Source organism: Glycine soja, chromosome 8 (genome assembly GCF_004193775.1).
Source record: "Glycine soja cultivar W05 chromosome 8, ASM419377v2, whole genome shotgun sequence".
Lineage (NCBI taxonomy): Eukaryota > Viridiplantae > Streptophyta > Magnoliopsida > Fabales > Fabaceae > Glycine > Glycine soja.
Genome location: NC_041009.1, coordinates 35,807,516 through 35,834,232, shown reverse-complemented (window position 1 = coordinate 35,834,232; position 26,717 = coordinate 35,807,516). Strand labels below are relative to the sequence as shown.

Below are 26,717 nucleotides of genomic sequence, written 5' to 3'. Positions count from 1 at the left end.
TATTTTAATTATAATTAAAAAGAGTAATTTATGTCATCATTAATTTAAATTTAAATAAAAATGTAATTTATATAACAATTAATTTGATCATCATTAAAAAAGGTAATGTGTCCTGTTATTAATATAATTCTTATCAAAATTAATTAAAGTAAAAAATGTAACTTAATTCTGCAATTAATTTTTCATGAAAAAAATACCTAATGGAAAACATGGGGATGAGAACAAATTACACAAGGGAAACATGTTTTTGTTTTGGATTTTGTTCACGAAAACATATTTCTGTTGAATATTTTGTATGCACTCCTTGTACTACGACAAAAACATGATTCGGTTGTGACGTGAAAAAGTTAAACTACAAAATCTTGGTTCATTTGTGTTAAGGGGGTGCCAAAAAATATAACAATGGAATCACGATTTCTTTGTTATATGTGGAGCGAAAGAAAATATAACGGAATCACAATTCTATTGTAATAAGGGGCGAGAAAACCATATAACAATGAAATCGTGATTTCGTTGTGTATTTTATTTAATGAAATCATGATTCCGTGAGAAGGATAATTCCAAAATAAAAAAATTCTCTATCCCTTGATAGGGGCCAAGAGTAATTTGCCTGAGACCAATAATAATTTCCATGGGTTTATCTCAATTCAGCCCAATATGGTATCCACATAAATATGCATACAGTAGAGCTTATAAAACCCAAATCTTTTGAAGATGGAAAGTAAAACTCTAAGACAAACATAAATTTTAGGATTTTAGGTGATGAGAATATAATTTTTATATGATTTTTTTTTACTGGAACAAGATTTTATACTTGATTGTCTAAACTTGACTTCTTGAATATATAATATATTTAGTTTTATTTTTGTTTTAAAAATATAATTTTTTTATGTTTTTTGTCAAAAAAGTATTTTTAAAAGAATATTAGACAGGAATGGGTATAGAATACTCAATTTCCAAAAGGAACGAGGACGGAAAAAAAAAATCCATACCCATTGGAAAATGGAAACCAAAATAGTTTTGGAGAAACAAGGAGAAGATAAGGAATCACCCTATTTCACTTGTTACCATGTCTACTAATAATAAAGAGTAAAAAACTTCGTACCCCATTGCCCAGAGGCTCTTCGCTATGCGAATGTATGGGGGAGGGATGTTGTACACAGCCTTACCCTTGTATATGCAAAGAGGCTGTTTCCGGATTCGAACCCATGACCAACAAGTCACCAAGGCACAACTTTACCGCTGCATCAGGGCTCGTCTACTAATAATAAAGAGTATTTAAGCAAAATAATGAGCATAATAAATGATATAATAATGGCTGAGGCTAATAAATATTTGTATTCTTTGATTATGGATCAATTTAATATATTTTATTAAGTATTATAATTTATTTATATAAAAATAAATTTTAATTTTAACTATTTAATTCTAGTGATTTTGATTCTTTTATTTGTACTGTCTTGGTTAGGGACAGCAACCATTCACCGACTCCCGAAAACCCAAGGGCCAACAACGCCCTCCCCCATTTCTCTGCGGGGCAATTCCGTCATTTCCTTATTCGCTTCCTTCAGCCAGTAAAAAAAGCTCCTTTTTAAGACGACGAAAACAAATAAATATATACGCAAACGCTCGAAACAACAACATTTGCGGTTCTGCCTGCAAATTTTCTTCCCCTCAATCGTATATTGCTCAGGTGGTGTTCCTGTTCCCCCCCAAGCACCCCTGAGATTCGTTCGCAAAAAGCTTAATAAGAACAAAAAATAAAAATAATATTCTTCGTTATTATTTCATTTCAATTTCGTTTTCGTTTTCGTTTTCTGTTTTGATTTGATCTTCCAATGGCGTCCGATGGCTTTACCGACAAGAACACCGTGTTCAGAAAGCTCAAGGCGAAGTCTGAAAATAAGGTTTGGTTTTTGTAATTTTGAATTTCGAATTTCAATTTGAGTGCATAATCGTTGGTTCCGTGATTTCGTTTTATACAGTTTGAAATTTTCGTTTGTGGTTTCTGATTTACGAGATCTGGTTTCAGATCTGCAATACCTGTGCTTGTGCGTTTGATTTTTGAATTGGTATGGTTTTTTTGTTGTTTTTTTTTCAGATGTGTTTCGATTGCAATGCGAAGAACCCTACCTGGGCGTCCGTCACGTATGGGATCTTTCTCTGCATCGATTGCTCCGCCGTTCACCGCAGTCTCGGCGTGCACATCAGCTTCGTGAGGCAAGTTTTTGCTGATTTTGTTTCAATGGTGAATCAGTTTGTTAATTTTTCTGTGCGGAAATTGTTTGTAACCTTTTGAAATCTGATTGTGTGGCTGATTCTGTTATTGGGAGTGTTGTGTGGTGTGATGTTGGGTCTGAATGTTTCATGTGGGTGAATTTAGAGCACTGCGTTGTATTGCTGCGCTGTGTCATTTCTTTTAGGGATTTCTCCAAGTCAATTGGCTAAAGCTTTTGAATAGTCAGTGAAATAAGATTCCGTACTCTAGCCTTAAATATGTAGTTTACCACAAGAATAATGAGCTTTATTCCACTAGGTGAGGTTGGGTGTATGGATGGATTACATGATGTCATTGAATTCAGTTAAAAATTAAAATTTCAGGGATATATATTATTCACTGTGAGATCCGTTTTTTTAACAATTTTTTACAATGTCCTTTGATAGCCAAAACTTTTCCTTTTTCCTTTTTTAATTTCCTTTGCCCATACATTTTGACTTCTTTTTCCTATGTTTTGCAAAATTATTAATTCTACATTTTCCATTCATTGTTCCAAGATCTTGGTAAAACTCCTCGAAAGCTTTGGATCCTTCCTTGGTTGTGCCTTTTCTTGTCTCATTTTTACCCTTCCATTTTGTCCAATTTTCAGCATTATTGCACATGCACATGTGAAAGGCCTTAAATGCTCCCTTTTGAACATTTTCACTCCAAGATTCTTTATCTTTCTTGAACACTTCTATTTCACCACTAGGATATTCTATCATTCGAGGTGCTGCCACTTGATTATTAGATTTATAATTTGTCAAGTTTTCTGTTTAGGACTCTTAAAATGAATGTCAAGGATCAAGATCCTATGTTGTTCAGTAACTCTCTCGTGCAATCACCTTGCAAGTTCTTCAATCAAAACTCCTACCAAAAACAAATCAATTTGTGATCTTGAGATTCATCTCTTGTAAGTGATTTGTTCCTCACTTCCTCTTCTCAAAACAAATTTTCATAATCTTTAATCCTTAATTCATATTCCATTGAGAAATCAAGAATAGACTGTCATTCCTTGTTTAGATCTCCAAAACTCATAATCACCCATGAGAATCTTTCCTTTTGTGGAAAGCCTTGAACCACTGTAATACCTAAGTTGTTTTTTCCTTTAACTTTCCCACTGTATCAAAGTTTAATTCCTAGTGTATAGCCCTTTATCTTTATCTCCAACATATTTAGTTTCTTGAAGAAACATGATGTTAATCCTTCTCTGAATGAAAAAAATCCTTCTCTGAATCATGATGTCTGTCACATCCAATGATATATGGCAAAGTACCAATATTTCAATTGCCAAACCTTATTAAGCACTCTTGGACTAGCTTCTTTACCTACACCCATCCGCAAAAATGTGAGGACCTACTTTTACTCATTTAAACTACCTCCCAATGTTGTTGCAGTTTTGCTAGCTCATTTTACATTGTACTTGAGCCGTATAATGTGTTAATTTCTGGTAATGGCTTAGCATTAGTACACTGCTCATATAATCTGTCTTGAGTAATTCATGTTTGGGATTCTGACTAGTTTTACATTCTTGTTGAGGGCCTAACACAACCCTACTTGGGCTTGGGTCCAACTTTGAGACAAAAGACAGTTCTCAAATCTGTGGTTTTAAAAGGGCTAAATGATTATATGCTCATGAAGTGTAGAATAAATAAATGCTGGTAGGTATTTATGTGCTGTGTTAGTTTTGAGAGAGGCTTGACACAGGATAACATGGAGTATGATATGGGATTTATATTATTTGATTTGGTGATATCCTTTTTCTTTTGGGGGATTTCAATTTTATATTCTTAACTTGTAACTCATTTTTGAATATAGCTTTTTAAATTTAGTAATGATCCTTGACAGACTTTGTCCTCACATACTTGAAAAAGTTACAGTGGAACCTTTGGGATTATCCATTGGCTTGCATGAGAGTTTGTGATTGTGAGGATGAAGCCTGGGCAAGTATCATCGTTGTTGTTTCTGATTCCCTTTTTCCTTTAGATTATTCACTCAATGGATGACTGGCTTGACAAGATTGGAAGGATAAATGATGATATTATTGTTTTACTCTAATCATTGAGTTGCCATGCGGAATAAGGATTTAAAGTGGAGCAACTGAATGGATACTTAATCCAAAATAAATGAAGCAATACTGGAATTATCAAAGACTAGTTGGTTTTTCACAAACATGTGTCTGGAAAAACTTTGACTGGAGGTATTTGTCTTATAAAATCTATTATAGGGGAAGCAAGTATTTTCTTAATTTGAAGAGGCTTTATGTGTAGATTCAATGAAATCCAAGGAGCTTTACTTGCTTGTTATGTTATTGTGCTTTCCATGAGTAATTTGAAGTACGTAGCAGTTATATAACTAAATTAAAATTTCATACCCTGTGCTTCTGCATCTTTATTTGATACTTGATTATTCTGTGAAACACACTATATTCAGAATGTAGGAAGTTGTTGAATAGAAAGAACAGAAATGATTGATAGCTAAGTAAATATATGCTCTTCTATATGTAGGTCTACAAATTTAGACTCATGGAGTCCTGAGCAACTAAAAACAATGAGCTTTGGAGGAAACAATCGTGCACAGGTTTTCTTTAAGCAACATGGTTGGAATGATGGTGGTAAAATAGAGGCTAAGTACACATCTAGAGCTGCAGACTTGTATAGGCAAATTCTTTCAAAGGAAGTTGCAAAAAGTATGGCTGAGGATGGAGGCTTGCCTTCATCACCTGTTGCTTCTCAGTCTTCCCAGGGGGTTAATGGGCTACCAGAAGTCAAGACCAATGAAGTGCCAAAAGAAAACATTCTGGAGAAGCCAGAAAAGCCTGAGAGCACTTCTTCCCCTAGAGCTTCACATACAGTAATTTCAAGTACTGTTAAGAAACCTATTGGTGCTAAGAAAGCAGTGAAGAGTGGGGGGCTCGGCGCTCGTAAACTCACTAAAAAGGTATGCAAATAGTTATCTTTGTTTGCAGATGCATGCTAGAAGCGCCTGTTGGTTGTTGGTTTTTCATTATCTTGTTCACTATTTTCATTTGATGACTAATTATCCTAATGAAATGCAGCCAAGTGAGTCTCTCTATGAGCAGAAGCCTGAGGAACCCCCTGCTCCAGTTTCATCTTCAACAAACAATATGCCTGCTGGGCCATCTCCAACGTCTCGGTTTGAGTATGTAGAAAATGTCCAATCATCTGAGTTGAACACTGGAGGTTCACATTTGCTTAGTCATGTGTCTCCACCAAAGTCATCAAGCTTCTTTGCAGACTTTGGAATGGATAGTGGCTTTCCAAAGAAATCTGGGCCAAGCTCCTCCAAAGTGCAAGTAAGCCATATGCTTTCAACTTTTGCCCCTGCAATGTTATTTCTTATGCATGAAGTTAGCATACAGGATTAAGTTATGAATATCTAGTCTCCGTTCACTTCAACGTTTTTTTACAACATTCAGATCCATGGAACAAAACATGGTCAACATTGGGAGTAAGTGCTAGCCAGCAAGCATTTTGTAAAAAATGAATGCTAGCATACACATAGAACCATGTATTAAAATTGCTTTCCATGTTAATAATCAATTGAACATATTGAGTTTAAAGTGTTCTAAAAATTCATGAACTTCCTAAATTTATTTTACGGGGGATATCAGTTTAATTTCAAAAACCAGGAGACTTGTTTTTGTCTGAGGTTGTGTATTATAATTTGATATGATCATCAGAACTATCTTGCGTCGTTTATCATGGTGACCTTCAGTATTCTTTAAAACTTCTCTGTTTTTTTTTTTGAAAGAAATTCATTTAACCTGCACCTTATTTTGCTTTGCTATGTATCCATAAGATTCAGGAAACTGATGAAGCAAGAAGGAAGTTCTCAAATGCTAAATCTATTTCTTCATCCCAATATTTTGGAGATCAGAACAAGGCTGCAGATGTGGATTCTCAAGCTACTTTGTCTAAGTTTTCGGTATGCATCCTTTCCTTTAATAACTTGCTGGAACATATAGTGTGCGAATACATTTTTGTAGATCTTGGATGTTCAATCCCCTGTATTATCAAGTAAACCCCCAAAAGAGGAATATTAGCAACTTGTTATCTAGCAGACTCTTTTCAATAGTATTGGCAAAATTTTATTGGAAATTATGGAATTATAGGTGAGATTCATTAAATAGGGAGTAAGATTCAGCATCATTTTCGTGAGTCTTGATAACTTTCGGTAACACACATGTCAATCATATTAGGCATTGGATGGTGATATTTGTGGTTCTTTAGGGACTAGAAATATGGCCTTTGCATATTCAAGGGCTGATGTGTGATTCCTGCGATTCATCATCCGATCGAAGCACCAAAATGATTTGCATCACCAGCTCCTTGAATTGAATTATATGTATTTTATGGTGAACCGCATGATACTGATAACAATGTTTTAAGATACCAAGAAGGGTTAACGGCTTTATGGAAGAGTGTGTTTTTGTATTGCTTGGAGTGAGACACTTACAATTTAGGATTTCTTTGGCACATTCTTATGTTTGGGACAAGATGAGGTTTGACATCTATTTGGTATTAAAGCAAATGGCCTTCATAATGTGATTTCACTAGTAGACATGTTGAAGGATTGGGAATCTTTGTTCGGTAGATTATCTGTTTTCTTTGTTTTTGTTTTGCTCTTTTTGTTTAGAAGGATTTCTTATCTTCCTTTGACTTTTTAACGTTTGTCTTGCACTGACTAAATTTCCTCATTTATAGGGGGAAGAATGCGTTTGTTTAATGTACTATTCAGATATGAGTTGTTGCCAAGCTTGAATGAATTCTTAGTTACAAGTTATTGTGTCTTTGCAACCCCGGATTGGGAGAAAGAAAAATAGGAAAAGGGGGTGTGTTTTTAAAGTTGATACTTGATTCTGGATCCTCGTCTTAATTTCAGGGTTCAAGTGCCATCTCCAGTGCTGATCTTTTTGGTGACTCAAGAGACAACAACATTGATCTTACTGCTGGTGACCTCATCAATCGATTATCTTTCCAGGTATTCCTTACCTTGTACTGGATTTGGAAATTTCATTATTCATGTTATTTGTCATTCGAACAATGAAATGATAATCAAATTAGTGGCATTAGTTCCTGTATTGATGTTGGATGTACACCTCCCTCCCCTCTGTTTTGCAGGCACAACAGGATCTCTCTTCCCTTAAGAACATTGCAGGAGAGACTGGAAAGAAGCTGAGCTCATTGGCCTCCACATTGATGACAGATCTTCAGGACCGAATCCTCTAAAATGTGTATGCTCTGTATTTAAGAGAATCTTTGGAGTTTTTTACATATGCCAGCCAATTATGTTTCAAATGTAATAGAAGAGTTTTCAATATACAATTCTTTGAGAAAATAAGATGCTATATTTTCAGGCTTGTCATATAGACGGGTGCTTCTATTTTGTATAACAGGTACTGCTTAGATGTTGCTAATGTTTTAGATTTATTCCTTTTTTTTTGGGTTAGTCGATACCAGTTTGTGGTGAACTCGTGAACTCTAAAAGAGTGTTTACGTCAGCTTCTATCAGTGAAATAGTTTTCTTGTTTACATTTATAAACCGGCTTACCTTTAGGCTTTGAGTGTTACATGTCTCTATTATTTAATTTTATGATTTTTTATTGAAAAAATAATAGATTAAGGCTTGGTATTTTTATAAATATTATATAATTCTCTTAATTTAAAAATAATAAATTTATCCTTAGTTCTCTTTACTGCTAAAATCACAACCCGACAAATTTATGACTTGCCGTGAGCCAAGTATGGTAGATTTATCGCTCCATATAATTGTCTAGCAATCTTAGAAAATTATGTGTAGTCTTGTGATATGTGTGTATGGGTATTTCATTCCTTTTTATTTATTTATTATTTGTATAGCTCCAAGTAATTAGGAATGATGGAATTAGCTTCGATTCAATGTAGGCAATCATCCGTTAGTTACTGAAGGCTGTTACCAGATCTGAAGTTTTACGGGTCTGTTTGGATACAAGCTATAAGTATTTTTGACATCTTTTCTACTAGAAATATAAATCATTTTTCAGTAGATAAGCTCTTAAAAGCACTTCTAGTCTTAGATCCAAACAGACTCTATATATGTCTAAAATGATTGAGTTTAATGAGTGACTTATAAGAGCTTGGAGCATAAAAAGTACGAACTGAAATGAAATTGCCTCTTTAATGAGTGATAACAATTTATTTAGTATGTCTTTCACAACCCCTATTTGAAGGAAAAATTAGAGGTTATTTAATTTGAGAAAAATTGTTACTGCTATTATTATTATGATATAACAGCTTGGAGCATAAAAAGTACAAACTGAAATGAAATTGCCTCTTTAATGAGTGACAGCAATTTATTTAGTATTTCTTTCACAACCCCTATTTGTAGGAAAAATTAGAGGTTATTTAATTTGAGAAAAATTGTTACTGCTATTATTATTATTATTATGATATAACAGCTTGGAGACGAACTGAAATGAAATTGCCTCTTTAATGAGTGACAGCAATTTATTTAGTATGTCTTTCACAATCCCTATTTGAAGGAAAAATTAGAGGTTATTTAATTTGAGAAAAATTGTTACTGCTATTATTATTATTATTATTATATAAAATAAGAAATATGAAAAGTATCATTCAATGTTTTCCATACAATTTTTTTTGAAAAAATGTATTTTTTTTTTATAGATAGAAGTTAACATAAGTATATTTTCTCGGTAAATAGTAGACTATAGTTGTCCTCTAATTTCAGGTTAGGCGTAAGCTTCTAACTTTTATTTTTTTTATAGTCTTTTATCCCGTGATTTTGTGTCTTGTTTATCCTTTTGCTATAACTGTGTTTTAGTTCATAAAAACCTCAATAGAAAATTGAGTTATCTCAAAAAATTTGGTTACCTTATACTTCATTCTTTTTTTCTTATAAAAAACTACGATATCACATCAGAGGAGTATAGAGGGTGAGTAAACCTTGATTTCATACTACTTTTTTTCCCCTCTCTTTTAACGACTGTTGAAATTGATGAGAGGTTTTCCAAGATATTGGATTGTGCCCAACATATAAAAAATTTGTGGCTCAAGATGAGAGATCAAAGTTTGTTTAACACCTTGATTTCCATATGCATGTTAATATCTTGTTTGAATAACTAAGTATAAAAAACAACAAAATTCATTTCAATAAATCTATTGTTGCTTGTAGTTCAAATTAGTTGATGATTCCATTTTTTTCATCGGCATTGATGATTCCATTAAAGCATTGATTGCATTCGTAACAAACAATATAAAGCCAAAATGAAGTTTTGATGAAGATGTTGTTTTGAATGTCAAGTAATGTTATTAGTGATAATTAATCATACTTGGTTTTTGGTAGACAATAATAGTTTGGACACTTTTAAAACAAAACAATATTTTATTCAAGTTTTAAGTGCATTGAGATTGGTTGACTTAAGAGAATTAAAAATATACAATTGAGATTGGTTGACTAAAGAGAATTAAAAATATACAAGAGTAAAATATTATTCTCAGGAATATCTTTTTATAATCTCATAATGATTGCTGTTTAAGGGTTTGTTTGATCTATTAAAAAATATAAGTTACATGATAATTTTTTATCATGTGCATTATTTGATAAATAATGAATAAAAGTAAAATAATTTAAAATTTATTAAAATTCCGGTTTTAACTGTGTTTTGAGATTATTGAAATATTTATTAATAGTTAATCACTTTTGAAATAAAATTAACCATACTTTATTTATACACTTAATCACAATTTTCGGGTGGATAAAATTGGTGTAGGGTGATCGTTATTCTTTCTTTTATGACATCTACCTTCAATTTTTGCTCAACTATTCTTTAATTTTCTTATATCCACGAGTTATTAAAACATTAATGGAAGGAAATGGAATCATATATAGTGACATAATACTACTATATGTAAAGGCTTCCAAACCATTCATGGAACATTTGACAACATGCAAGGACATGTTACACTTCAATTTCATTAGTTTATAAGCATCCTCGTACCCATATCTTATTGTTGGTACTAGTATGGTTACGATGAGCTAGATATTCTTTTTGAACATTGGAATTTATTGTAGGCTCATTAAGCCTCAAGGGTAATATCCACCGTGGCCACCACCTTCGCCACCACCAGCACCACCTCCATAACCTCCTCCATGTGCACCTCCACCGCCAGAACCGGCACCACCGCCGCCACCAGAGCCACCACCGCCACCGCCAGCCGCTCCTCCTCCATAGCCTCCGCCTGATCCTCCACCACTACCATATCCACCTCCATGAGCTCCACCAGCACCGGCACCACCGCCGCCGCCACTTCCACCGCCACCTCCATATCCGCCGCCATGGTCTCCACCATATCCACCACCAGCTCCACCTCCTTCACCACCTCCGTACCCCCCACCAGCACCTCCGGCTCCTGCACCACCTCCACCGCCTCCTCCACTGCCGCCTCCGCCACCGCCAGCATAGCCACCGCCATGAGCTCCACCTCCACCATACCCTTCACCACCTCCTTTACCTGCTCCTCCTCCATATCCACCCCCATCAACACCTCCAGCACCACCACCACCTCCACTTCCTCCACCACCGCCTCCCCCGTATCCGCCAACCGCTGCTCCTCCGTCGCTACCTACACCATGCCCTCCCGCGCCTCCATATCCTCCACCTCCACCTGAACCTCCACCACCACCATAACCTCCTACACCAACACCAACACCTATCTCACCATGCACACCTCCACCAATGGTGAGGAGTGTTCTTGCAGCGGAGCATATGCCTACGCCCAATAGCACGAAGAAAACAATGCTGAGAACTTTCGAAGTACCCATATGGAAAAGTATTTAAATCCCAAAGTGAGGTTTAAGGATCCATGCGGAGGGTATATATAGGAATGGTAGTGGGGCATTCGGGTGCAAAAAGTGTTTTACAATAAAGGAGCAACATTTCTCTTGTTTAAAGTGCGCAACTTCAGACACGTTTTCGATAAATGTACATTTCTTATGAAGTTTTTAATATAAAAATGACTTCTTTTTTTTACTTGAACACTTGGCTGAATACATTCATCTTTACACAATTGGAATACTTAAAAAAATATAAAATGTTGGTTTAAAAAATTAAATATATCATTAATTTAAACATTTTATTATTACTTATTTTATTTCATTAGAATCTCTTAGTGTTTAGTGCGTATTTATGGTATTTTTATATCCTATATTTTAAATATTAATCATGTCAAAATATCCATCGGATATCCGTGTCAGAGACCAGAGTTGTGCTTCGGTAAGTGTTTTGTGCTGTCCGACGTAGCAGAATGATCGATGATTAGTAAACCTTACTGGTCTGCTATAGAGCACATTAAAACTCAATTTCTTTATGCCAGAGTGCAGCTAAGGAGAAATTTTTGTGGTCCAAACCAACTAGTGTTTACAAGAAGAAATTATTATATTACGTAATTCTGATCAACCTCAATTTAAATTTTGACACAATATTTTTTTTTTCATAAATTTAAAATATAATTGTACGTGTATCTCGTATAAATTAGTCAGCAGTACTTAGTTTCAGATTATATAATAAACAGACAATAAATTTTTTGGTTCTAGTCAATCTTTGCATAACAGTGTAGCTGCATTTTTCATTATACCATAGATCAAGTAAGCCTTACCTTATGTGAAAAAAGAAGTAAGCCTTACCTGCAGTACCATACTGTACAATTTTGTTTATCAGCACTAAACTGTACAATTATCCAAGACTGATACTATATATTTAGACATCTTTATATATCAAACACATGCATGTAATATATATATATATATATATATATATATATATATATATATATATATATATATATCATATTGCTTATTATTTGTCTATAACTGAAAAAGAAAATTCCTTATTACCTGTCCATACGTTTCTCTCTTCTCTATATTCTCTTTTCTTTTGTAAGTGTTGAATAGGTTTTACCGTTCTCAAACTATTTTTTATAATTTAATTTCTAGTGGCTGATCAGAGCACTTGCGGAGAAGAGAATTTTTATTGACTCCACAAGGTGATCTAATACAAGTACATACACACTAAACACTACTAGACTCACTAGTGTGTTTTTGCTGTCACCCATTAGCTTGATCATATTCTCGTTTGTGCTGATCAAGAGTTATTATAAAGTATAGACCTAATGGCTACTATCAGATAAAACACTTATTTTGTATTTTGATGGATTTCCGACTCATTCACATATCATGTTCACACTTAGCACCATCGGTCCGAGCAAAAAGAAATAGCATTTCAACATTAATCTTCAGCACGTTTTAATTAACATTGTTCTATATCTATTTTTTTAGTACTAGCACTATTTCGATTGATCTATTAAGCTTTTTTGCCTTCAAAAATAAATAAATCTATTGAACTTTTCTTTTTCCTCCTCCTGCAGGAGAAGGAGTGAAATGTTAGATTCATATAAATTTGAAGGGATGTTACTTTCTTTCTTTTTTATTCTTAAGATAGAATTGAATACAGCACCAAGGAATTTACAACATTCACATACTCTTTCAATCAACTGAGTTAGATATCCTTGGTGAAGGAATGCTACTATAATTTAACAAATAAATTTCACTAAGAATGTACAAGTCAAATTAGTATTCTAGTTTAGGGCATTATGAATAAGTTAAAAGGATGATGAATCATGTTAGTCTCTGTTAGGATCTATGAAATAACCTTAGAGTTCGAGGACTAAGGGACCTCTAGAAGAAGAAAGGTAAGATAAATGATACTTTTTTGCTTATCCATTCATTGTCTCATTACAACCATATATATCTGATACAATAGCTAAAGGGCAAGCAAATAACAGAAAGCAAGGTCAGCACGAGAAACACTACAACAAAACACTAACAACACTAATAGAATTATTCTAACGGATTAGTGTCAGCATAACTCACCCTATAACCAATTTCCTTCAAACAAAATCCTCCAAATGCTTGGGTGGATTGGTTTTCCTTTTGGGCCTTATGGTTCTCTATCTATCATTCCTTGGCCCATTAGGCAACACTTTGTCCTCCAGGTGGTAAGTTCCCTTCAACATAAGGTTTCTGAAGCAAGATGGCCTAAAAAGGCGTGAAGACTGATCTGGACCTGCGATTGCACTGCATCAACCTGCAACGGTGAAGTCACTTAGCGGAACATCATCTTCATCGGCCATTAGAAAGAAAAGCTTGGAAGAACATTTATGGTCATGACTGAATTTCTTGTCGCAATTAAAACAGAGACCCTTCTCTCGTCGGGCGGCTATCTCTTTCGGTGAGAGTCGTTTGAAGGGTATCGGAGGCTGCTTGGTTGGGATATGCAGCAAAAGGAATGAGGAAATCGATTATGAAAATCGTAGTGAAAGCGGTTGGACAAATTGTTGAGACAGGGTGGACCACTGAATGTGTGGCGAAAGTCACCAAATTTCTCCTCCTGAAGATGAGTCAGAGTTGCTGCTTGAATCAACGTAAGAGGTTGTAATGCCTGGACTTCATGGCGTATCTCCAACGAGAAACCAGAGATGAAGCAACTTAGTAAAAATGGAGGGGGCATGTCGATGATGTGGTTGGCTAATGTCTTGAATTCCAACGAGTAGTCATTGACGGAACCACGTTGGGTTAGCTTGAACAAAGTCCCAGTAGGCCAAGCCATGACACGATTTCAGTAGGGTCTTTGTAATGTGACGATGCAAATCGAGCTTCCAAGGCTTTCAGGAGGCCAAGCCATGACACGATTTGACTGTTATGGGTCATCCATTGATACCAAGCTAGTGCAAGGCCTTCCATATAAAAGAATGCAATTTTTAGGCGTTCATGATTTGGTATTGAATGATAATCGAAAAACTAGGTGATCTTGAAGATCCACCCCAATGGGTCCAAACCGTCAAAGTGAGGAACCTCTAATTTCATCCGGTGTGGGTTTGAAGAAAGGGAAGGCGAAGAAAGGTTAGTAGTCGACGAAGATGGTGAATGCTGGCTGGTTTCCAAGTTATTCATTTTCTGGATAAGGTCGTCGAGTTTGGTGGCCATGAAGGTTTGGGTTGCTGTGAGATTGAGTTGGGTGGAGGTGAGTTTGGCAATGGCATCCTCGATGTGGTCCAAGTTGGATTTGGAGTGTGTAGAATCAGCCATGGAGCTCAATAAAAGCACCAAGATGTTAGGATTTGTGAAATAACCTTAGAGTTCAAGGACTAAGGAACCTCCAGAAGAAGAAAGGTAAGAGAAATGATACTTTTTTGCTTATCCATTCATTGCCTCGTTACAACCATATATAGTTGATACAATAGCTAAAGGACAAGCGAATAACATAAAGCAAGGTCAGCACGAGAAGCACTACAACAAGACACTAACAACACTAACAAAATTATTTTAACGGATTAGTGCCAGCACAACTCACCCTATAACTAATTTCCTTCAAATGAAATCCTCCAAATTCTTGGGTGGATTGGTTTTCCTTTTGGGCCTTAAGGTTCTCTGTCTACCAGTCTCTAATAAAAAAGAAGGTAATGCTCATTTCTATGATTATCAACAATTCTCTCTAAGAATTGTAATGATATTTTGTATTGAGGGCTTTCTCATTGACAATAGTTACTGGTAGATTGTCTTATTTTCGTTGTCCTTTGTTTTGCTTGTCTAATCTTCAAGAGAAGGAAGAAAAAATAAAAATGTTGTATTTGCAGTCATTTCATCAATTTGTTTTGAAATGCTTGTATGATTTTGGTAGCTAAAGTGGCATTCACCCAGCCTTCGTAAAAACATTTCTTAGTTGATAACATGCACAAATGAAATTTTATTTTCAGTTGATTTTGTGCTATTTTGAAAAGCACAAATAACGACATTAATAGTAAAATTAATACTCATAAACACTTGTAATTAGTTTTTAAAAGTACAAACATAAGTTTAGATAGATGTTAGTAAATGGTGTTTCCCAAAATTAAGAGTTAGAGAAAGATTTAGAAATGTTAAGAACTAATTTAGGGATTTACTGCAATACACTCAAAGAGAGAAACACACACCAGAGGAATGTGAATAAACTAAATGGTTGAAAGCCTATGACCTTGTGAGGTTTGGTGCATATCATACTTATTTACCAAATAATTAATCTAAAATCCTATAATTAATTAATGCTGGTTGGCTTAAAATCATTAGTTAAAAATTCTTTTAGGTTTAATTCTTCGTATAAGCAAAATCAATGCTGATAGTGAGGTGGTGGTATTTTTGCAATTACATGTAAATCATTCACATCAATTTTAAATAAACCGATGTAAAATATTTTTTAATGTTGGTTTAAAAAATCCAAATGTAGAAGACTCTTTTAATTTCGATTTTATTTGGAACTAATGTATTGGTTTTAAATTTATAATTAGTGGTTCATTTTACCCTTCATGCTCGTGAAAGCTTTCTTCTTTTATCCTTTATGATCTTGAAACCCTATGAGTTTTACAAAGAATGAAAAACCAAACATATCATATTTAAGGGTCTTGGGAAGAAAATGCTTTGTTTTAAATAATGGTAAAGATCGGTAACTTGAGAAAGTTTGACTCTAAGGCAAATGAAACTATCTTTTTAATTAAGTTATTCTTTATCTAGCAAAGCATATAAAATGTTTAATAGAAGGACCTTATTAATTGAAGAATTTGTGCATATTGCTTTTGATGAAATGAAGGACCATGGGGGGAAATCCCATGGGTCAAAAGAGATATAGATGATGATTGTGTAGGACCTCTAGAAGAATCTAACAATTTTGAGGAGACTAGATCAATAAACATGGAGAAGCAAAATGTTGATACAAGTCAAGGATCTAAAAAAGGAGCTACCTAAAGAATGGAAAACCTGTAGGGATTTATCACTTGACAATATAATAGGTGATATAAAGAATTAATGGGATAATCACTTGTGGCTCTCTTAATAACTCTTGTAGAGATGTGGCTTTTGTATTCCAAGTACAACCAAAATCCATTGAAGAATGTTTACTTGATGTACATTGGTTATTGGCAATGCAAGAAGAATTAAACCAATTGAAAAGGAATGAAATTTGGGATCTTGTGCTAGGAATGAATGATCCACAAGTAATTGGAACTAAATGGATTTTTTGAAAAAAAAAAGGATGAAACTAGTTTTATAACAAAAAATAAGGTCCATTTAGTAGCCAAGAAGAATGCATTGATTATGATGAAACTTATGCTCATGTTGCAAGACTTGAGGCTATAAGACTTCTTCTAGCTTTTGCTTCTTTAATGGATTTTATGCTTTTCCAAATGGATGTCAAAAGTTCTTGTTTGAATGGATACATAAAGGATAAAGTCTATGTTTCTCAACCCCTTGAATTTATTGATTATGATTTTTCTAATCTTGTATACAAACTAAAGAAAGCACTATATGGACTTAAGCAAGCCCCTAGGTCTTGGTATGAAAGATTGAGTAATTTCTTACTGAACAAAAGTTTGCAAGAGGTAAGGTTGACACAACTTTGTTCATTAAGAAAACTAAAAAGGATATATTGTTAGTTCAAATATATGAAGATGACATTATATTTGGAGCTACTTGCTAATGATGGCTTGTGCAAGAAATTTGCTAAGACCATGCAGGGAGAGAGTTCAAAATGTTCATGATGAGGGAGTTACCTTACTTCCTAGGAATCCAAACAAAATAGTTAGAAGTGGAATCTTCATCAACCAATCCAAATATTGCTTTGATTTATTTAAAAGATTTGGTATGGAGAGTTTTAAAGAGTCAATAACTCCTATGGCTACCTTATGTTATCTTGACCCAAATGAGAAAGGTAAAAATATAGAAGAATCAAGATATATATGGTATGTTGACTCTCTAATACGTCTAATTGCTAGTCATCCCGACATTATGCATAGTATTTATGTATGTGCTTGTTGGACGATAGAGGTGGATGGATGGCAACATGGGTAATCTAGTGTAGTTCTCTGATCTGTCTTCTGTTTTGGTTGTCCACTTAACTACTTTGGTGGTGCACTTGTAGTTTCTTTGCAAGGGAGCGTCTACTCCAGTCTTAATTAGTATGTTAGATGGTCCAGTTAACAAACTTTTGTGTTGTAACCGTTTGTTGTTTTTCTAATATTCTGTCATGTTTCCACTCCTATATAAGGAGTTAGTTAGCTAGGTATGATATATGAGAGAACTTCTAAACCCAAATTTCATTGCATTGTTATTTTTGGTTAATGCAATATCACTCTTATGCATTATCTCTCTTTTCTATCATTTGCTTCCCTATTCGTTGAGAAAAATGATGGAACTCACAAACCAAGAGGGGTGTGAATTGGTTTCTAAATTAAATTGAAATTTAAAAAACCATAGTTTTAAAAAACTTCTTTTCCAAGGATCGTATCACAAACTTTTATCAATCACCCTTAATACAAAAATATTTTGTTAACATTCTTTCTCAAAAAGATATTTTCTTTAATCTTCAGTAAATCGATCAAGACTACAATGAGAAAGAAAGATAAGATCAAGAGAAGATGCACACCAATTTTTATACTGGTTCACTCTTTATCTCTAGATAAGCTAGTGCAGTTATCTAATTTAAACTGAATTAGATTTTCACTATGCATATAGAATTCTTACAAGCAATCACAAATAATCTAAGTTCCTACCCCAGAAAAAGAGACTAAGGTACCCAACCCTAGGCTCCTTTGTTAATAAGAGCCTAAGAGAAACCTACCCTTAGCCCAAACTAGAAAAACCTATTCTAGCATGCCTTAAAAAATTCATGCATATGCTAACATGTAAAACACAAGAAAAATTGAGTCAAGAAGAGACACAACCTGATCAATCACATGCAAAAACCTTTGCTTGAGTGAATGAGTGTCTTCTTGATCTCAAGAGAAATCCATAACTCACTTTTTACCATGAGAGCTTCAGAAAAACAAAGTCTAGAAGTTGTGAGTCACACACTTATTCAAAGCACTTTTTCTTCTCTCTTTCTTCCTTTTTTTCCCGTTGTTAAGTGAGAACACAAGGTGTTTATTTATAGAGAAAACAGTTATAACCGCCTGTAATCGATTAAATAGTCAATGTGAAGAAATAGTCGATTATATTATCATTTCAATCGATTAAAGTGATCTTCCCAATATCTGGAAAACTTTCAATAACAATGTAATCATTAGATTCTTAATGTAATCGATTAAAGTGTTATTGATCACTTATGGGATCCCTTTTAAGAGTGAAGTAATCGATTATGATCACCTGGTAATTGATTAAAGTAGAGACTCATGAAAAACCATACATGGTCTCAATTGTGTAATCGATTATGATCAACCTTGTAATTGATTAAAATAGAGTTTTATGCACTAAAGAAGTTTCTAACTTTAGAAACAATCTTCTTACCTCTACATAATGATGCATGATGTACACATGAAAAGATAGACTAAGATGCAACAATCAATACAAATGCCACTCATGTTAAACAAATTAAGATGGGGATGAATTAAGTTTAAAAAATTTCCCCTAACAAATTTTAATTCTCTCTTTAAAAGAAATATACAAACTTAATATGCAAAAAAGAAGTAATGAACAATTTACTTGATGCTTCTTTAAATATGCAAAGTAAAATTAAATTGCAATAAAGTAAAAGAGTTTAGGGAAGAGAGAATTGTAAACTTAGTTTTATACTGGTTCGGCCACGCTCTGTGCCTACGTCCAGTCCTCAAGTAATCCACTTGAGATTTCCACTATACTTGTAAATCCTTTTACAACTTCTGAACCAACCAAGGATACCCTTCCTTTGTGTTCAGAAAACTTTACAAATCAAGAGACCCACTACCCTTTGATTAACAATAGTTTGCTTTGAAGTACAAGAGAATATTTTTCTCTCTTTTAGAGAAGAATGATACAACTTGAAGAACTTATAAGAATCCTTAATGATTTTGCAAGTGTTTGGCCAATGGTTTCCTTATGAGAGGATATGACAATGAATGTTTTGAAAAACTCTAAAGAATTTCAAGCACAAGCCACATATTTATAGGCCTTTGGTGACCTTTCAAAAAACTTGTGAAGAGTTATGACTTTTCAGAGTTATTTTCAAAATTTCTTCACTAGTAATCGATTACAGATTTGTGGTAATCGATTACACAGTTAATTTTGAGGAGTCATGACTCTTCAGTTAAAATTTCAAAAACTTTTCGTGACTGGTAAGCAATTACACAACAGTGGTAATCAATTACACCTTTTAAAATTCAAATTCAAACTTTTCTGAAAGTTGTTAAAAATCATTTTTGCTTATGGTAATCGATTACAGCCTTTGGTAATCGATTACCAGAGAGAAATACATGATTTTTCAAGATTTAGTATTTACTTAAAAACTTTATAAGATATTTGAAAACTTAAGTCTTTTAAGGCCAAACCTTTGCAACCTCTTTAAGAGATTCTTTTAAAATATAAAGGACTATTTGTAAATCGTTTCTCTTGATTTCTTAATCTTGACTTGAATCAATGTTGAATAGCTTTAATCTTTTGGCTTCATCAAAATCTTCATACAGCATATGCACTTACAACTCAAAGAGTTGGACATATAAAAAGACAAAACTTCTTCAAGCTCCAAAGCTTCTTCATGTTGCTCCCCCTATCTCTAACATATGTTTCATGTTTTTTAATCTTAAACCCAAAAAATGGGTATCTAGAGCTTCGATTGAAGATCAATTCTGCATTTGTTTAATGATGGGTCTAGGTCATCAGAGATCAACCATTATGTTTGTTATTTTTTTGTTCTATATCTTCAAGATTCAATTAAGAAGATGGTCAACACAATCAAGATTGAGAAATTCACAGGAAATAATAGTTTCAACCTCTGGCGCATCAAGATGCGTGCCTTGTTGAAAGAACAAGGAATTTAGGCACCTCTCTTTGGCCAACCATCGAAGGTTGATAAGTGTGTACTTGAGTTGCATGATGAAAAAGCTCACTCGTTGATTCTCTTGTTTTTGTCTGATGAATCCAAATACCACTCAAAGATTTGGGTATGTAAAAAGACAAAAATTCTTCAATCTCCAAAGCTTCTTCATCTCTAACATATGTTTCATGTTTTTCAATCTTAAACCCAACAAATTGGTATCTAAAGCTTCGATTGAAGATCAATTCCGCATTTGTTTAATGGTGGGTCTAGGTCATTAGAGATCAACCATTATGTTTGTTATTTTTCGTGCTACATCTTCAAGATTCAATTAAGAAGATGGTCAACACAATCAAGATTGAGAAATTCATAGGGAAGAATAGCTTCAACCTTTGGCTAAGATGCAACAATCAATACACTTGTCTTTGTCTTTGAATGATAAAGTTCTTTATGAAATTTATGATGAATAAATCGCATATGGTCTATGGCTCAAGCGGGAGAAACTCTACATGACAAAATCAATTTGGAACAATTTGCTTCTGAAATGATGTTTGTTTGGCCTCCAAATGAAAGATGGTAAGCCACTGAAAGAAAATCTTGATGACTTAAAAACTCTATTATGATGGAGCTGCGTGACATTGATGTCAAGATAGAAGATGAAGATTCGACAATGATTCTATTAGCCTCTCTCCTTCCTTCCTATGAGAATTTTGTGAGTTCTCTTAGTGTTGGCAATGACTCTATTACACTTGAAGAAATCAAGTCCAGTCTCTATTCTAGAGAGCTTTGGTTGAAAATGTCTAGGAACAGTGATGAAGCCTTTGCTTTCAGATTATCAATGATTGATTCTGCTAAAGGGAAAAAGAAAAAGAAAGGAAAAGGTAGAAAGAAGAGCAATGTTGATCAAATGGACATTTGTAATCACTACAAAGAACCTAGTCATTGGAAGAAAGATTGTCCAAAGAAAGCAAAGAAAGATTTTGTTGTTGCTGTTGTTCAGAATGATTCCTCTTCTGAAAATGATTTGGTTTTGGCTGTTGGTGAATATCTACAACAACATTATGAACAATGGATACTTGACTCGTGTTGTTCTTAACATATATGTCAACACAAAAGTTGGTTTGTAACACATGAGAACAAGTCTAGTGGTAATGTTCTGATTGTTGGGTTAGCTAGGAATCTAAAAGGAAGGTTGAATGGATTCATTTGAAATCTTTACCATTTCATTCCTTAATTCAATTAAGACATACCTCTTTTGTTTAATCAAGGTTTTCTAAAAAAAACTTGATAAGAAAGATTATCACAACAAAAAAAACAAGATCATATGAAAAATAAAGTTTATGGCCCTTTAACACCAATTTCATTACCAAGATTGAATCACATAACCAAGGGTTAGAGAAAGAAAATCACACACATAATTTATATTGGTTCAGTCCTCAAGAGAACTTACATCCAATTGTTCTAAGACTCCTTAGAACTTCCACTAATAGAGAATCACGTACAAATACTATGCACATGCAATTCTCTAATTCCAATGCTTCCTTGAACCCTACAAGAGAAAGAACAAGAGTTGAAACTTTATCAACTCACAAAAATCTCGGTAACCCTAACTAAGATTAGAAACAAAAAAGAAATTCAGAATTCAAATGAATACACCTTAATGTGTAGATCACAACATCTTCACGCTCTTCCAAGAATGATTAAATCATGATGAACAATTAATGAATCTTGATCAACCCGAGAAGAAATGCAGGGAAATTCCCTTAGTTGACTCTCTTGAAATTTATTCTCAAGTGATTGTATTAAGAGTCACTAATTAAAAAAACATAGGAAGATATTTATAATTTTGACAGACAACACTAATTTAATTGATTATCAAATATGACAATCAATTAATTTATCAAAATTCCTCTTTGTTCTGCATTTCTAGAAACTTGGTAATCGATTACAAAATATGATAATTGGTTATCTCGTTTCAAATAGAGAAATTTTCATGCTTTTATTTTTGGAATAATTGATTATCAATTGTGGCAATTGAATATTTAGACACATACAAAAATCCTTAAGTTTCCATATGCAACTAATCGATTACAAAAAAGGGTAATCGATTATCTCAAGCTATAGGGCCTTCCTTATTTTGAAACTGACTTTTGTAATCAATTATAAAAAAGTGATAATCTATTAATTTGATGCTTCTGGCCAAATTTTAAGTATAAGATGGTTATGATGCTTGTTTTAACACTTTATAATGGATTACAAAACCTTGTAATCAATTACAATATGTTGACCTCATTGCTTCTAAGAAACTTATAGATCAATCCATTTTTCTAACATGTTTGATTCACACTAAGCATGGATATATGAAAAACTAAAATGATATCAAGTATCATGCCTAGTCTAAAAACATACAATACAAATTCCACATCTATACAAACTTTTTTGGCATTGTAAAATCATGAAACCAAAACCTACAAGGTTCGCCATGGAGAGACCATCTCTTGCCATAGCAAACCCCATGGTCAGAAATAATAAAAGTTAAATATGTCATAATGAAATGAAAAATAAAATAAATATTGCTAGTCCTTTTGCTTGGTTTGAAATGATTAAGTACATTATAACACATGATGGATTGATAATTGTGTTAATTCTATAGGGAGTTGTGGATGTGTGAACTTGGATGAATTCAATTGATTGATGCATTTGGATGAGATTGGATAGGTGCCATTCTTTGATGAGACTCATGAAAATTCTCATACCTTATGAGGTGCGAACATACATAGTGAGTGAATGTGTCACCATTTTTTTGTTTACTATTGATTTTGTTTGATTCCTATATCATTAGGATTTCACATAAAGCATGAAAGTAATCAAGGTATTTGTTTCTTCTCTCATTTTTAGCTTCTTAGCCAAAAAGCCAACAAAAAAAAATTAATTTTAATCCTTCTACCCTTTTTGAGCCAAAAATACAAAAATATTTTCTTTTGAAACCTTTTAATAAAAGTCTAATGAGAAAAACCATTGTTTCCCTCATCTTAGTGATAGGATAATAATCTTTCAAGATAAAGTTTTGACATAAATTTAGGGTAGTTTCACCACATGAAAAAGTTGACATGAAATCAAAATTGCCAAGGGCAGAAAAAAAGACAAACCAAGTTTCTTTAAAATAAAAAAGAAGCAAAAATAAAGAGAGACAAAGTCTGCAAGAAAGCAAAAGCTAGAAATAAAATAGTGTCAAATTCATACTCAAGAGAAACTTGGTTAGGAAAAGAAATTGGAAAGGATAAGTGACTGCTTATGTCAAATTGCATATTTATTGCTGTCATTGATCCTTGGATGATTTTAATTGTCTAGAAAAGCAAAGATCTGTAGCAAGCCCAATCAAGTTATAAGCCTAAAAGACCTTAGTGATTCATGCTTTATGTGATTTTTTGAATGAAAAATGGGATTAAAAACAAAGTTCATTTGAGGGACTTAAATGTGTGAATGAGTGGAAGTGATAACCTTAATAAATCATGCCTTGAGTGAAACACTTGACTTGTGAGGTTGGGCATCATTGGACCCAAGTGTCATGTTTTCTTAATTTTTGCATTTTTCTCTCCTTTTGACAATGTTTAAGTGTATAGGTCATAAGCTTGACACTGCTTGAGTGTACAAGTCATAAGCTTTGATTGAGATAGTTTTGGTCTTTCTGGAAAGATAAGAGGAAGCTCTGCAATTGTCTCTATCTAAAGCTTGAGTTGATTTGAAGGTTTAAGGGGTCAGACTAAAGCTAAAAAGTCTCGGTCTTGCGCTTTGAATTGTTGTTTTGCATATGCGTTTGAAAGATTAGAAAGAAGCAAACAAATGTTAAGCTATGATAAGCATTTAAGACTTCATTAATGCTTTGTGTCTGAGATCTATTTTGCTGAGAATGTCTTGAAATTTTTTTTCTAAGATTTTTCGAAGTCCAAGAAAGTAAGAGGATATTCAAGTCTTAAAAGAACAACATCTTTCTTCATCTCAAAAAACGTGGTCTACACCTGTTGTGATTAGAACTGTTCTAAGCGAAAACATGTTGACCTTTGCTGAAGTGTGGTTCAAGAAAGCTAAAGAGAGTGGCGTTTCAACATGGAGAGAATGTGCATTAAATGCTCACATTTAATGCACCAATGAATACATCTTCAAATGTAATCCCTTACAAAGAAAAAGAAATTGTTTAGAGACAACAAACACTTTTTGAAGTATGCCTTAAATACGACAAGCTTTGAAGAGTTGAAGACACAAACCAACATGCTAATATTTAAAATTTGTTGTTCCTTCTTCTCTAAGCTCTTTCTTTGTAAATTCGTAAGTTGTAAAGATCTTGAAACACCTTGTAAATCCTGAGAGAAAAAGATTGAGTGATGAACTTGTATATCCGTCTCGAAGATGATTAAGCTAGTCTATGTGCAAACAAACCTCAACAAATGTGCTGGTATATTAAGAGTTGAAAGTGGCTTGTTGAAGAAAGAATACTTATGTTGTAAAGCTTTGGTATAAGTTGTGTTGTAAGAATAAGAAGTGGCAAGAAAAAATACTTGTAATTTTTGTGAAAGTTAGTTAAACTTGATGGGTTGTTAAGAATTGGACATAATCTCAGTGGTAAAAATGAACCAGTATAAAACTCTTTGTGTCTTATATCCTTATCGCCTTTTGTTCTTTAACGGATAAGAGTTTGAATTTGATCTTGGTTTTTGAAAAAAGTTTGAACAAAATCTATTGTTACCGTCTGATCATATTAGTTTGTGCAAACTTTTCTTTTCATTCATAAAACTTTATTGGACGATAGCTTGAAAAAGACTTATGAAAAATTTTAAAATTACAATTCAACCTCTCTTCTTATTATATATACACACACATTTGGTATATACACACACATTTGGAAAAAAATTAGGTTATTTTATGTAATTTACTGTGTCAATGAGCATATCACTGTTCACTTGCATAATTTACTTTACAACTTTTCATTTTGAAAAGTAAAAAGAATTTTTATAACATTCTGAGAAATACAATAGATAATTAAATTAATTATTTGTCTGTATTTAGTGACTTTGATCTAATTTTCTATTTATAATATTCAATAATAAATTTAAAAAGATATTTTGATATTTTAAAAAATAATAAATAATTTAAATATGATAAACTAATTAAGAAAGTGAGAGTTATGATAGATAACGGGAAACTATTATTGGAAAATTGGATAAAATAGAATTTTAGTTCATCTTCATTTTATGTTTTAGTATAATCGATCCTTTAAGTTTAAGAGGTTTTATTTAGTTTATCTGGATTAGATCAAAATTGGTCACCCCATTCATTTTTGGCACTGTCAATATCATTTTTTTGACATATGTGACATCTCTTCCCGTTTATCACTTGTCACCAAATAAATCAAACTAGTATGATGAATTAAGGAAATGATCATTTTAATGTAACAAATTAACTTTAAGGGATCCAAAAAATATTTAAGAAATCAAAGTGAAACATTTTACACATAGAGGATTAAACTGAAACTTAAAATATAATTAATGGACTAAAGGAGATATAAAGTTGGTTGAATTGTTAAGAGAGAAGGGAAGAATGAAAAGATGACAGACTCTATCCATTTGTTAACAATTAATATTTGTCGATAAAAAAATAATGAACCAAAATTCTAAAATATTCTAGAAAATTCTTTACTCTTAATACTACTCATTATTTTGTTAATAAATTCATTTGAAATTCTTTTTTATATTTTAAATACGACAATGTTGTTAAAGTTATTTCTTCTCTGAGGGTACAAGGTATGGATTTTAGAAGTTTTATATTGAGTAATAATATAGAAATTATCTTTTTTTAATTAAACATTCCACCAACATAAAGTTTTATATTGAGTAATAATATAGAAATTATCTTTTTTTTTAATTAAACATTCCACCAACATTTGTCATTTTTGTCTATCTTTCTCTTTCTATAACATCATAAACTTTATCATACCTATTATTTTTTCTTTTTTTAACCTTTTCTCTAGATGTTGGATAACATATTAAATGTCTATCAAACATTTTCCATTTATATTAGGGACGGCCTTGAAGTACAATAATCAAAGTCTTATTTGGATTATTTTTTGTTGATAAGTGGATCAAATATAATTTTACTAGAAATATTTTGCAAAATATAATTTTACAAGAATCAAGGCAAAAAAATGATATATTATGAGGACCAAATACATTTAAATTAATATATGTGTTCTCTTTTAATGAATTCATTCATAGTTATTTGTTTCGGTAAAGATTGATCATATGTATATCTTAGGAAAGACAATCCTATTTAAATTGAGTAGAATTATCATCGATAGAGAACTTTTTTCTCTAAGTATCTAACATATATACGTGCATTCTTAAATCTTGGAAGTATTAAATTTGATACTATCAATTAAATTGTAACAATCTCATATGAGTTAATTCACATATTCCCCATTTGTTGATTCACTCTCTCCTTATTGAAACTTTTATAATTTTCTTTTTACATGATTCCACAATTGAAATTTAAACGTTAAAAGTTTATCTGTCTATG

General features: G+C 33.0%; 2 protein-coding genes across 3 annotated transcripts; one reads left to right on the top strand and one right to left on the bottom strand.

The window, feature by feature from the left end:
* Positions 1 to 1,610: 1,610 nt before the first annotated feature.
* Positions 1,611 to 7,836, top strand: LOC114423006 (probable ADP-ribosylation factor GTPase-activating protein AGD8). 2 transcript variants are annotated; one of them, XM_028389592.1, is made up of 7 exons: positions 1,611 to 1,907; positions 2,102 to 2,220; positions 4,765 to 5,197; positions 5,316 to 5,573; positions 6,086 to 6,205; positions 7,163 to 7,261; positions 7,402 to 7,836. In XM_028389592.1, exons 1-7 carry the CDS (start codon positions 1,839 to 1,841, stop codon positions 7,507 to 7,509), a joined length of 1,206 nt encoding a protein of 401 aa, XP_028245393.1. In that variant the 5' UTR covers positions 1,611 to 1,838; the 3' UTR covers positions 7,510 to 7,836. The 2 variants fall into 2 exon arrangements, with proteins under 2 accessions (XP_028245393.1, XP_028245392.1); XM_028389591.1 differs by having other exon boundaries at positions 1,612 to 1,907; positions 6,080 to 6,205.
* A 2,327-nt stretch (positions 7,837 to 10,163) lies between these two features.
* Positions 10,164 to 11,146, bottom strand: LOC114423005 (glycine-rich cell wall structural protein 1.0-like). Its single transcript, XM_028389590.1, has one exon. It carries the CDS (start codon positions 11,099 to 11,101, stop codon positions 10,364 to 10,366), a length of 738 nt encoding a protein of 245 aa, XP_028245391.1. The 5' UTR covers positions 11,102 to 11,146; the 3' UTR covers positions 10,164 to 10,363.
* Between the last annotated feature and the right edge of the window lie 15,571 nt (positions 11,147 to 26,717).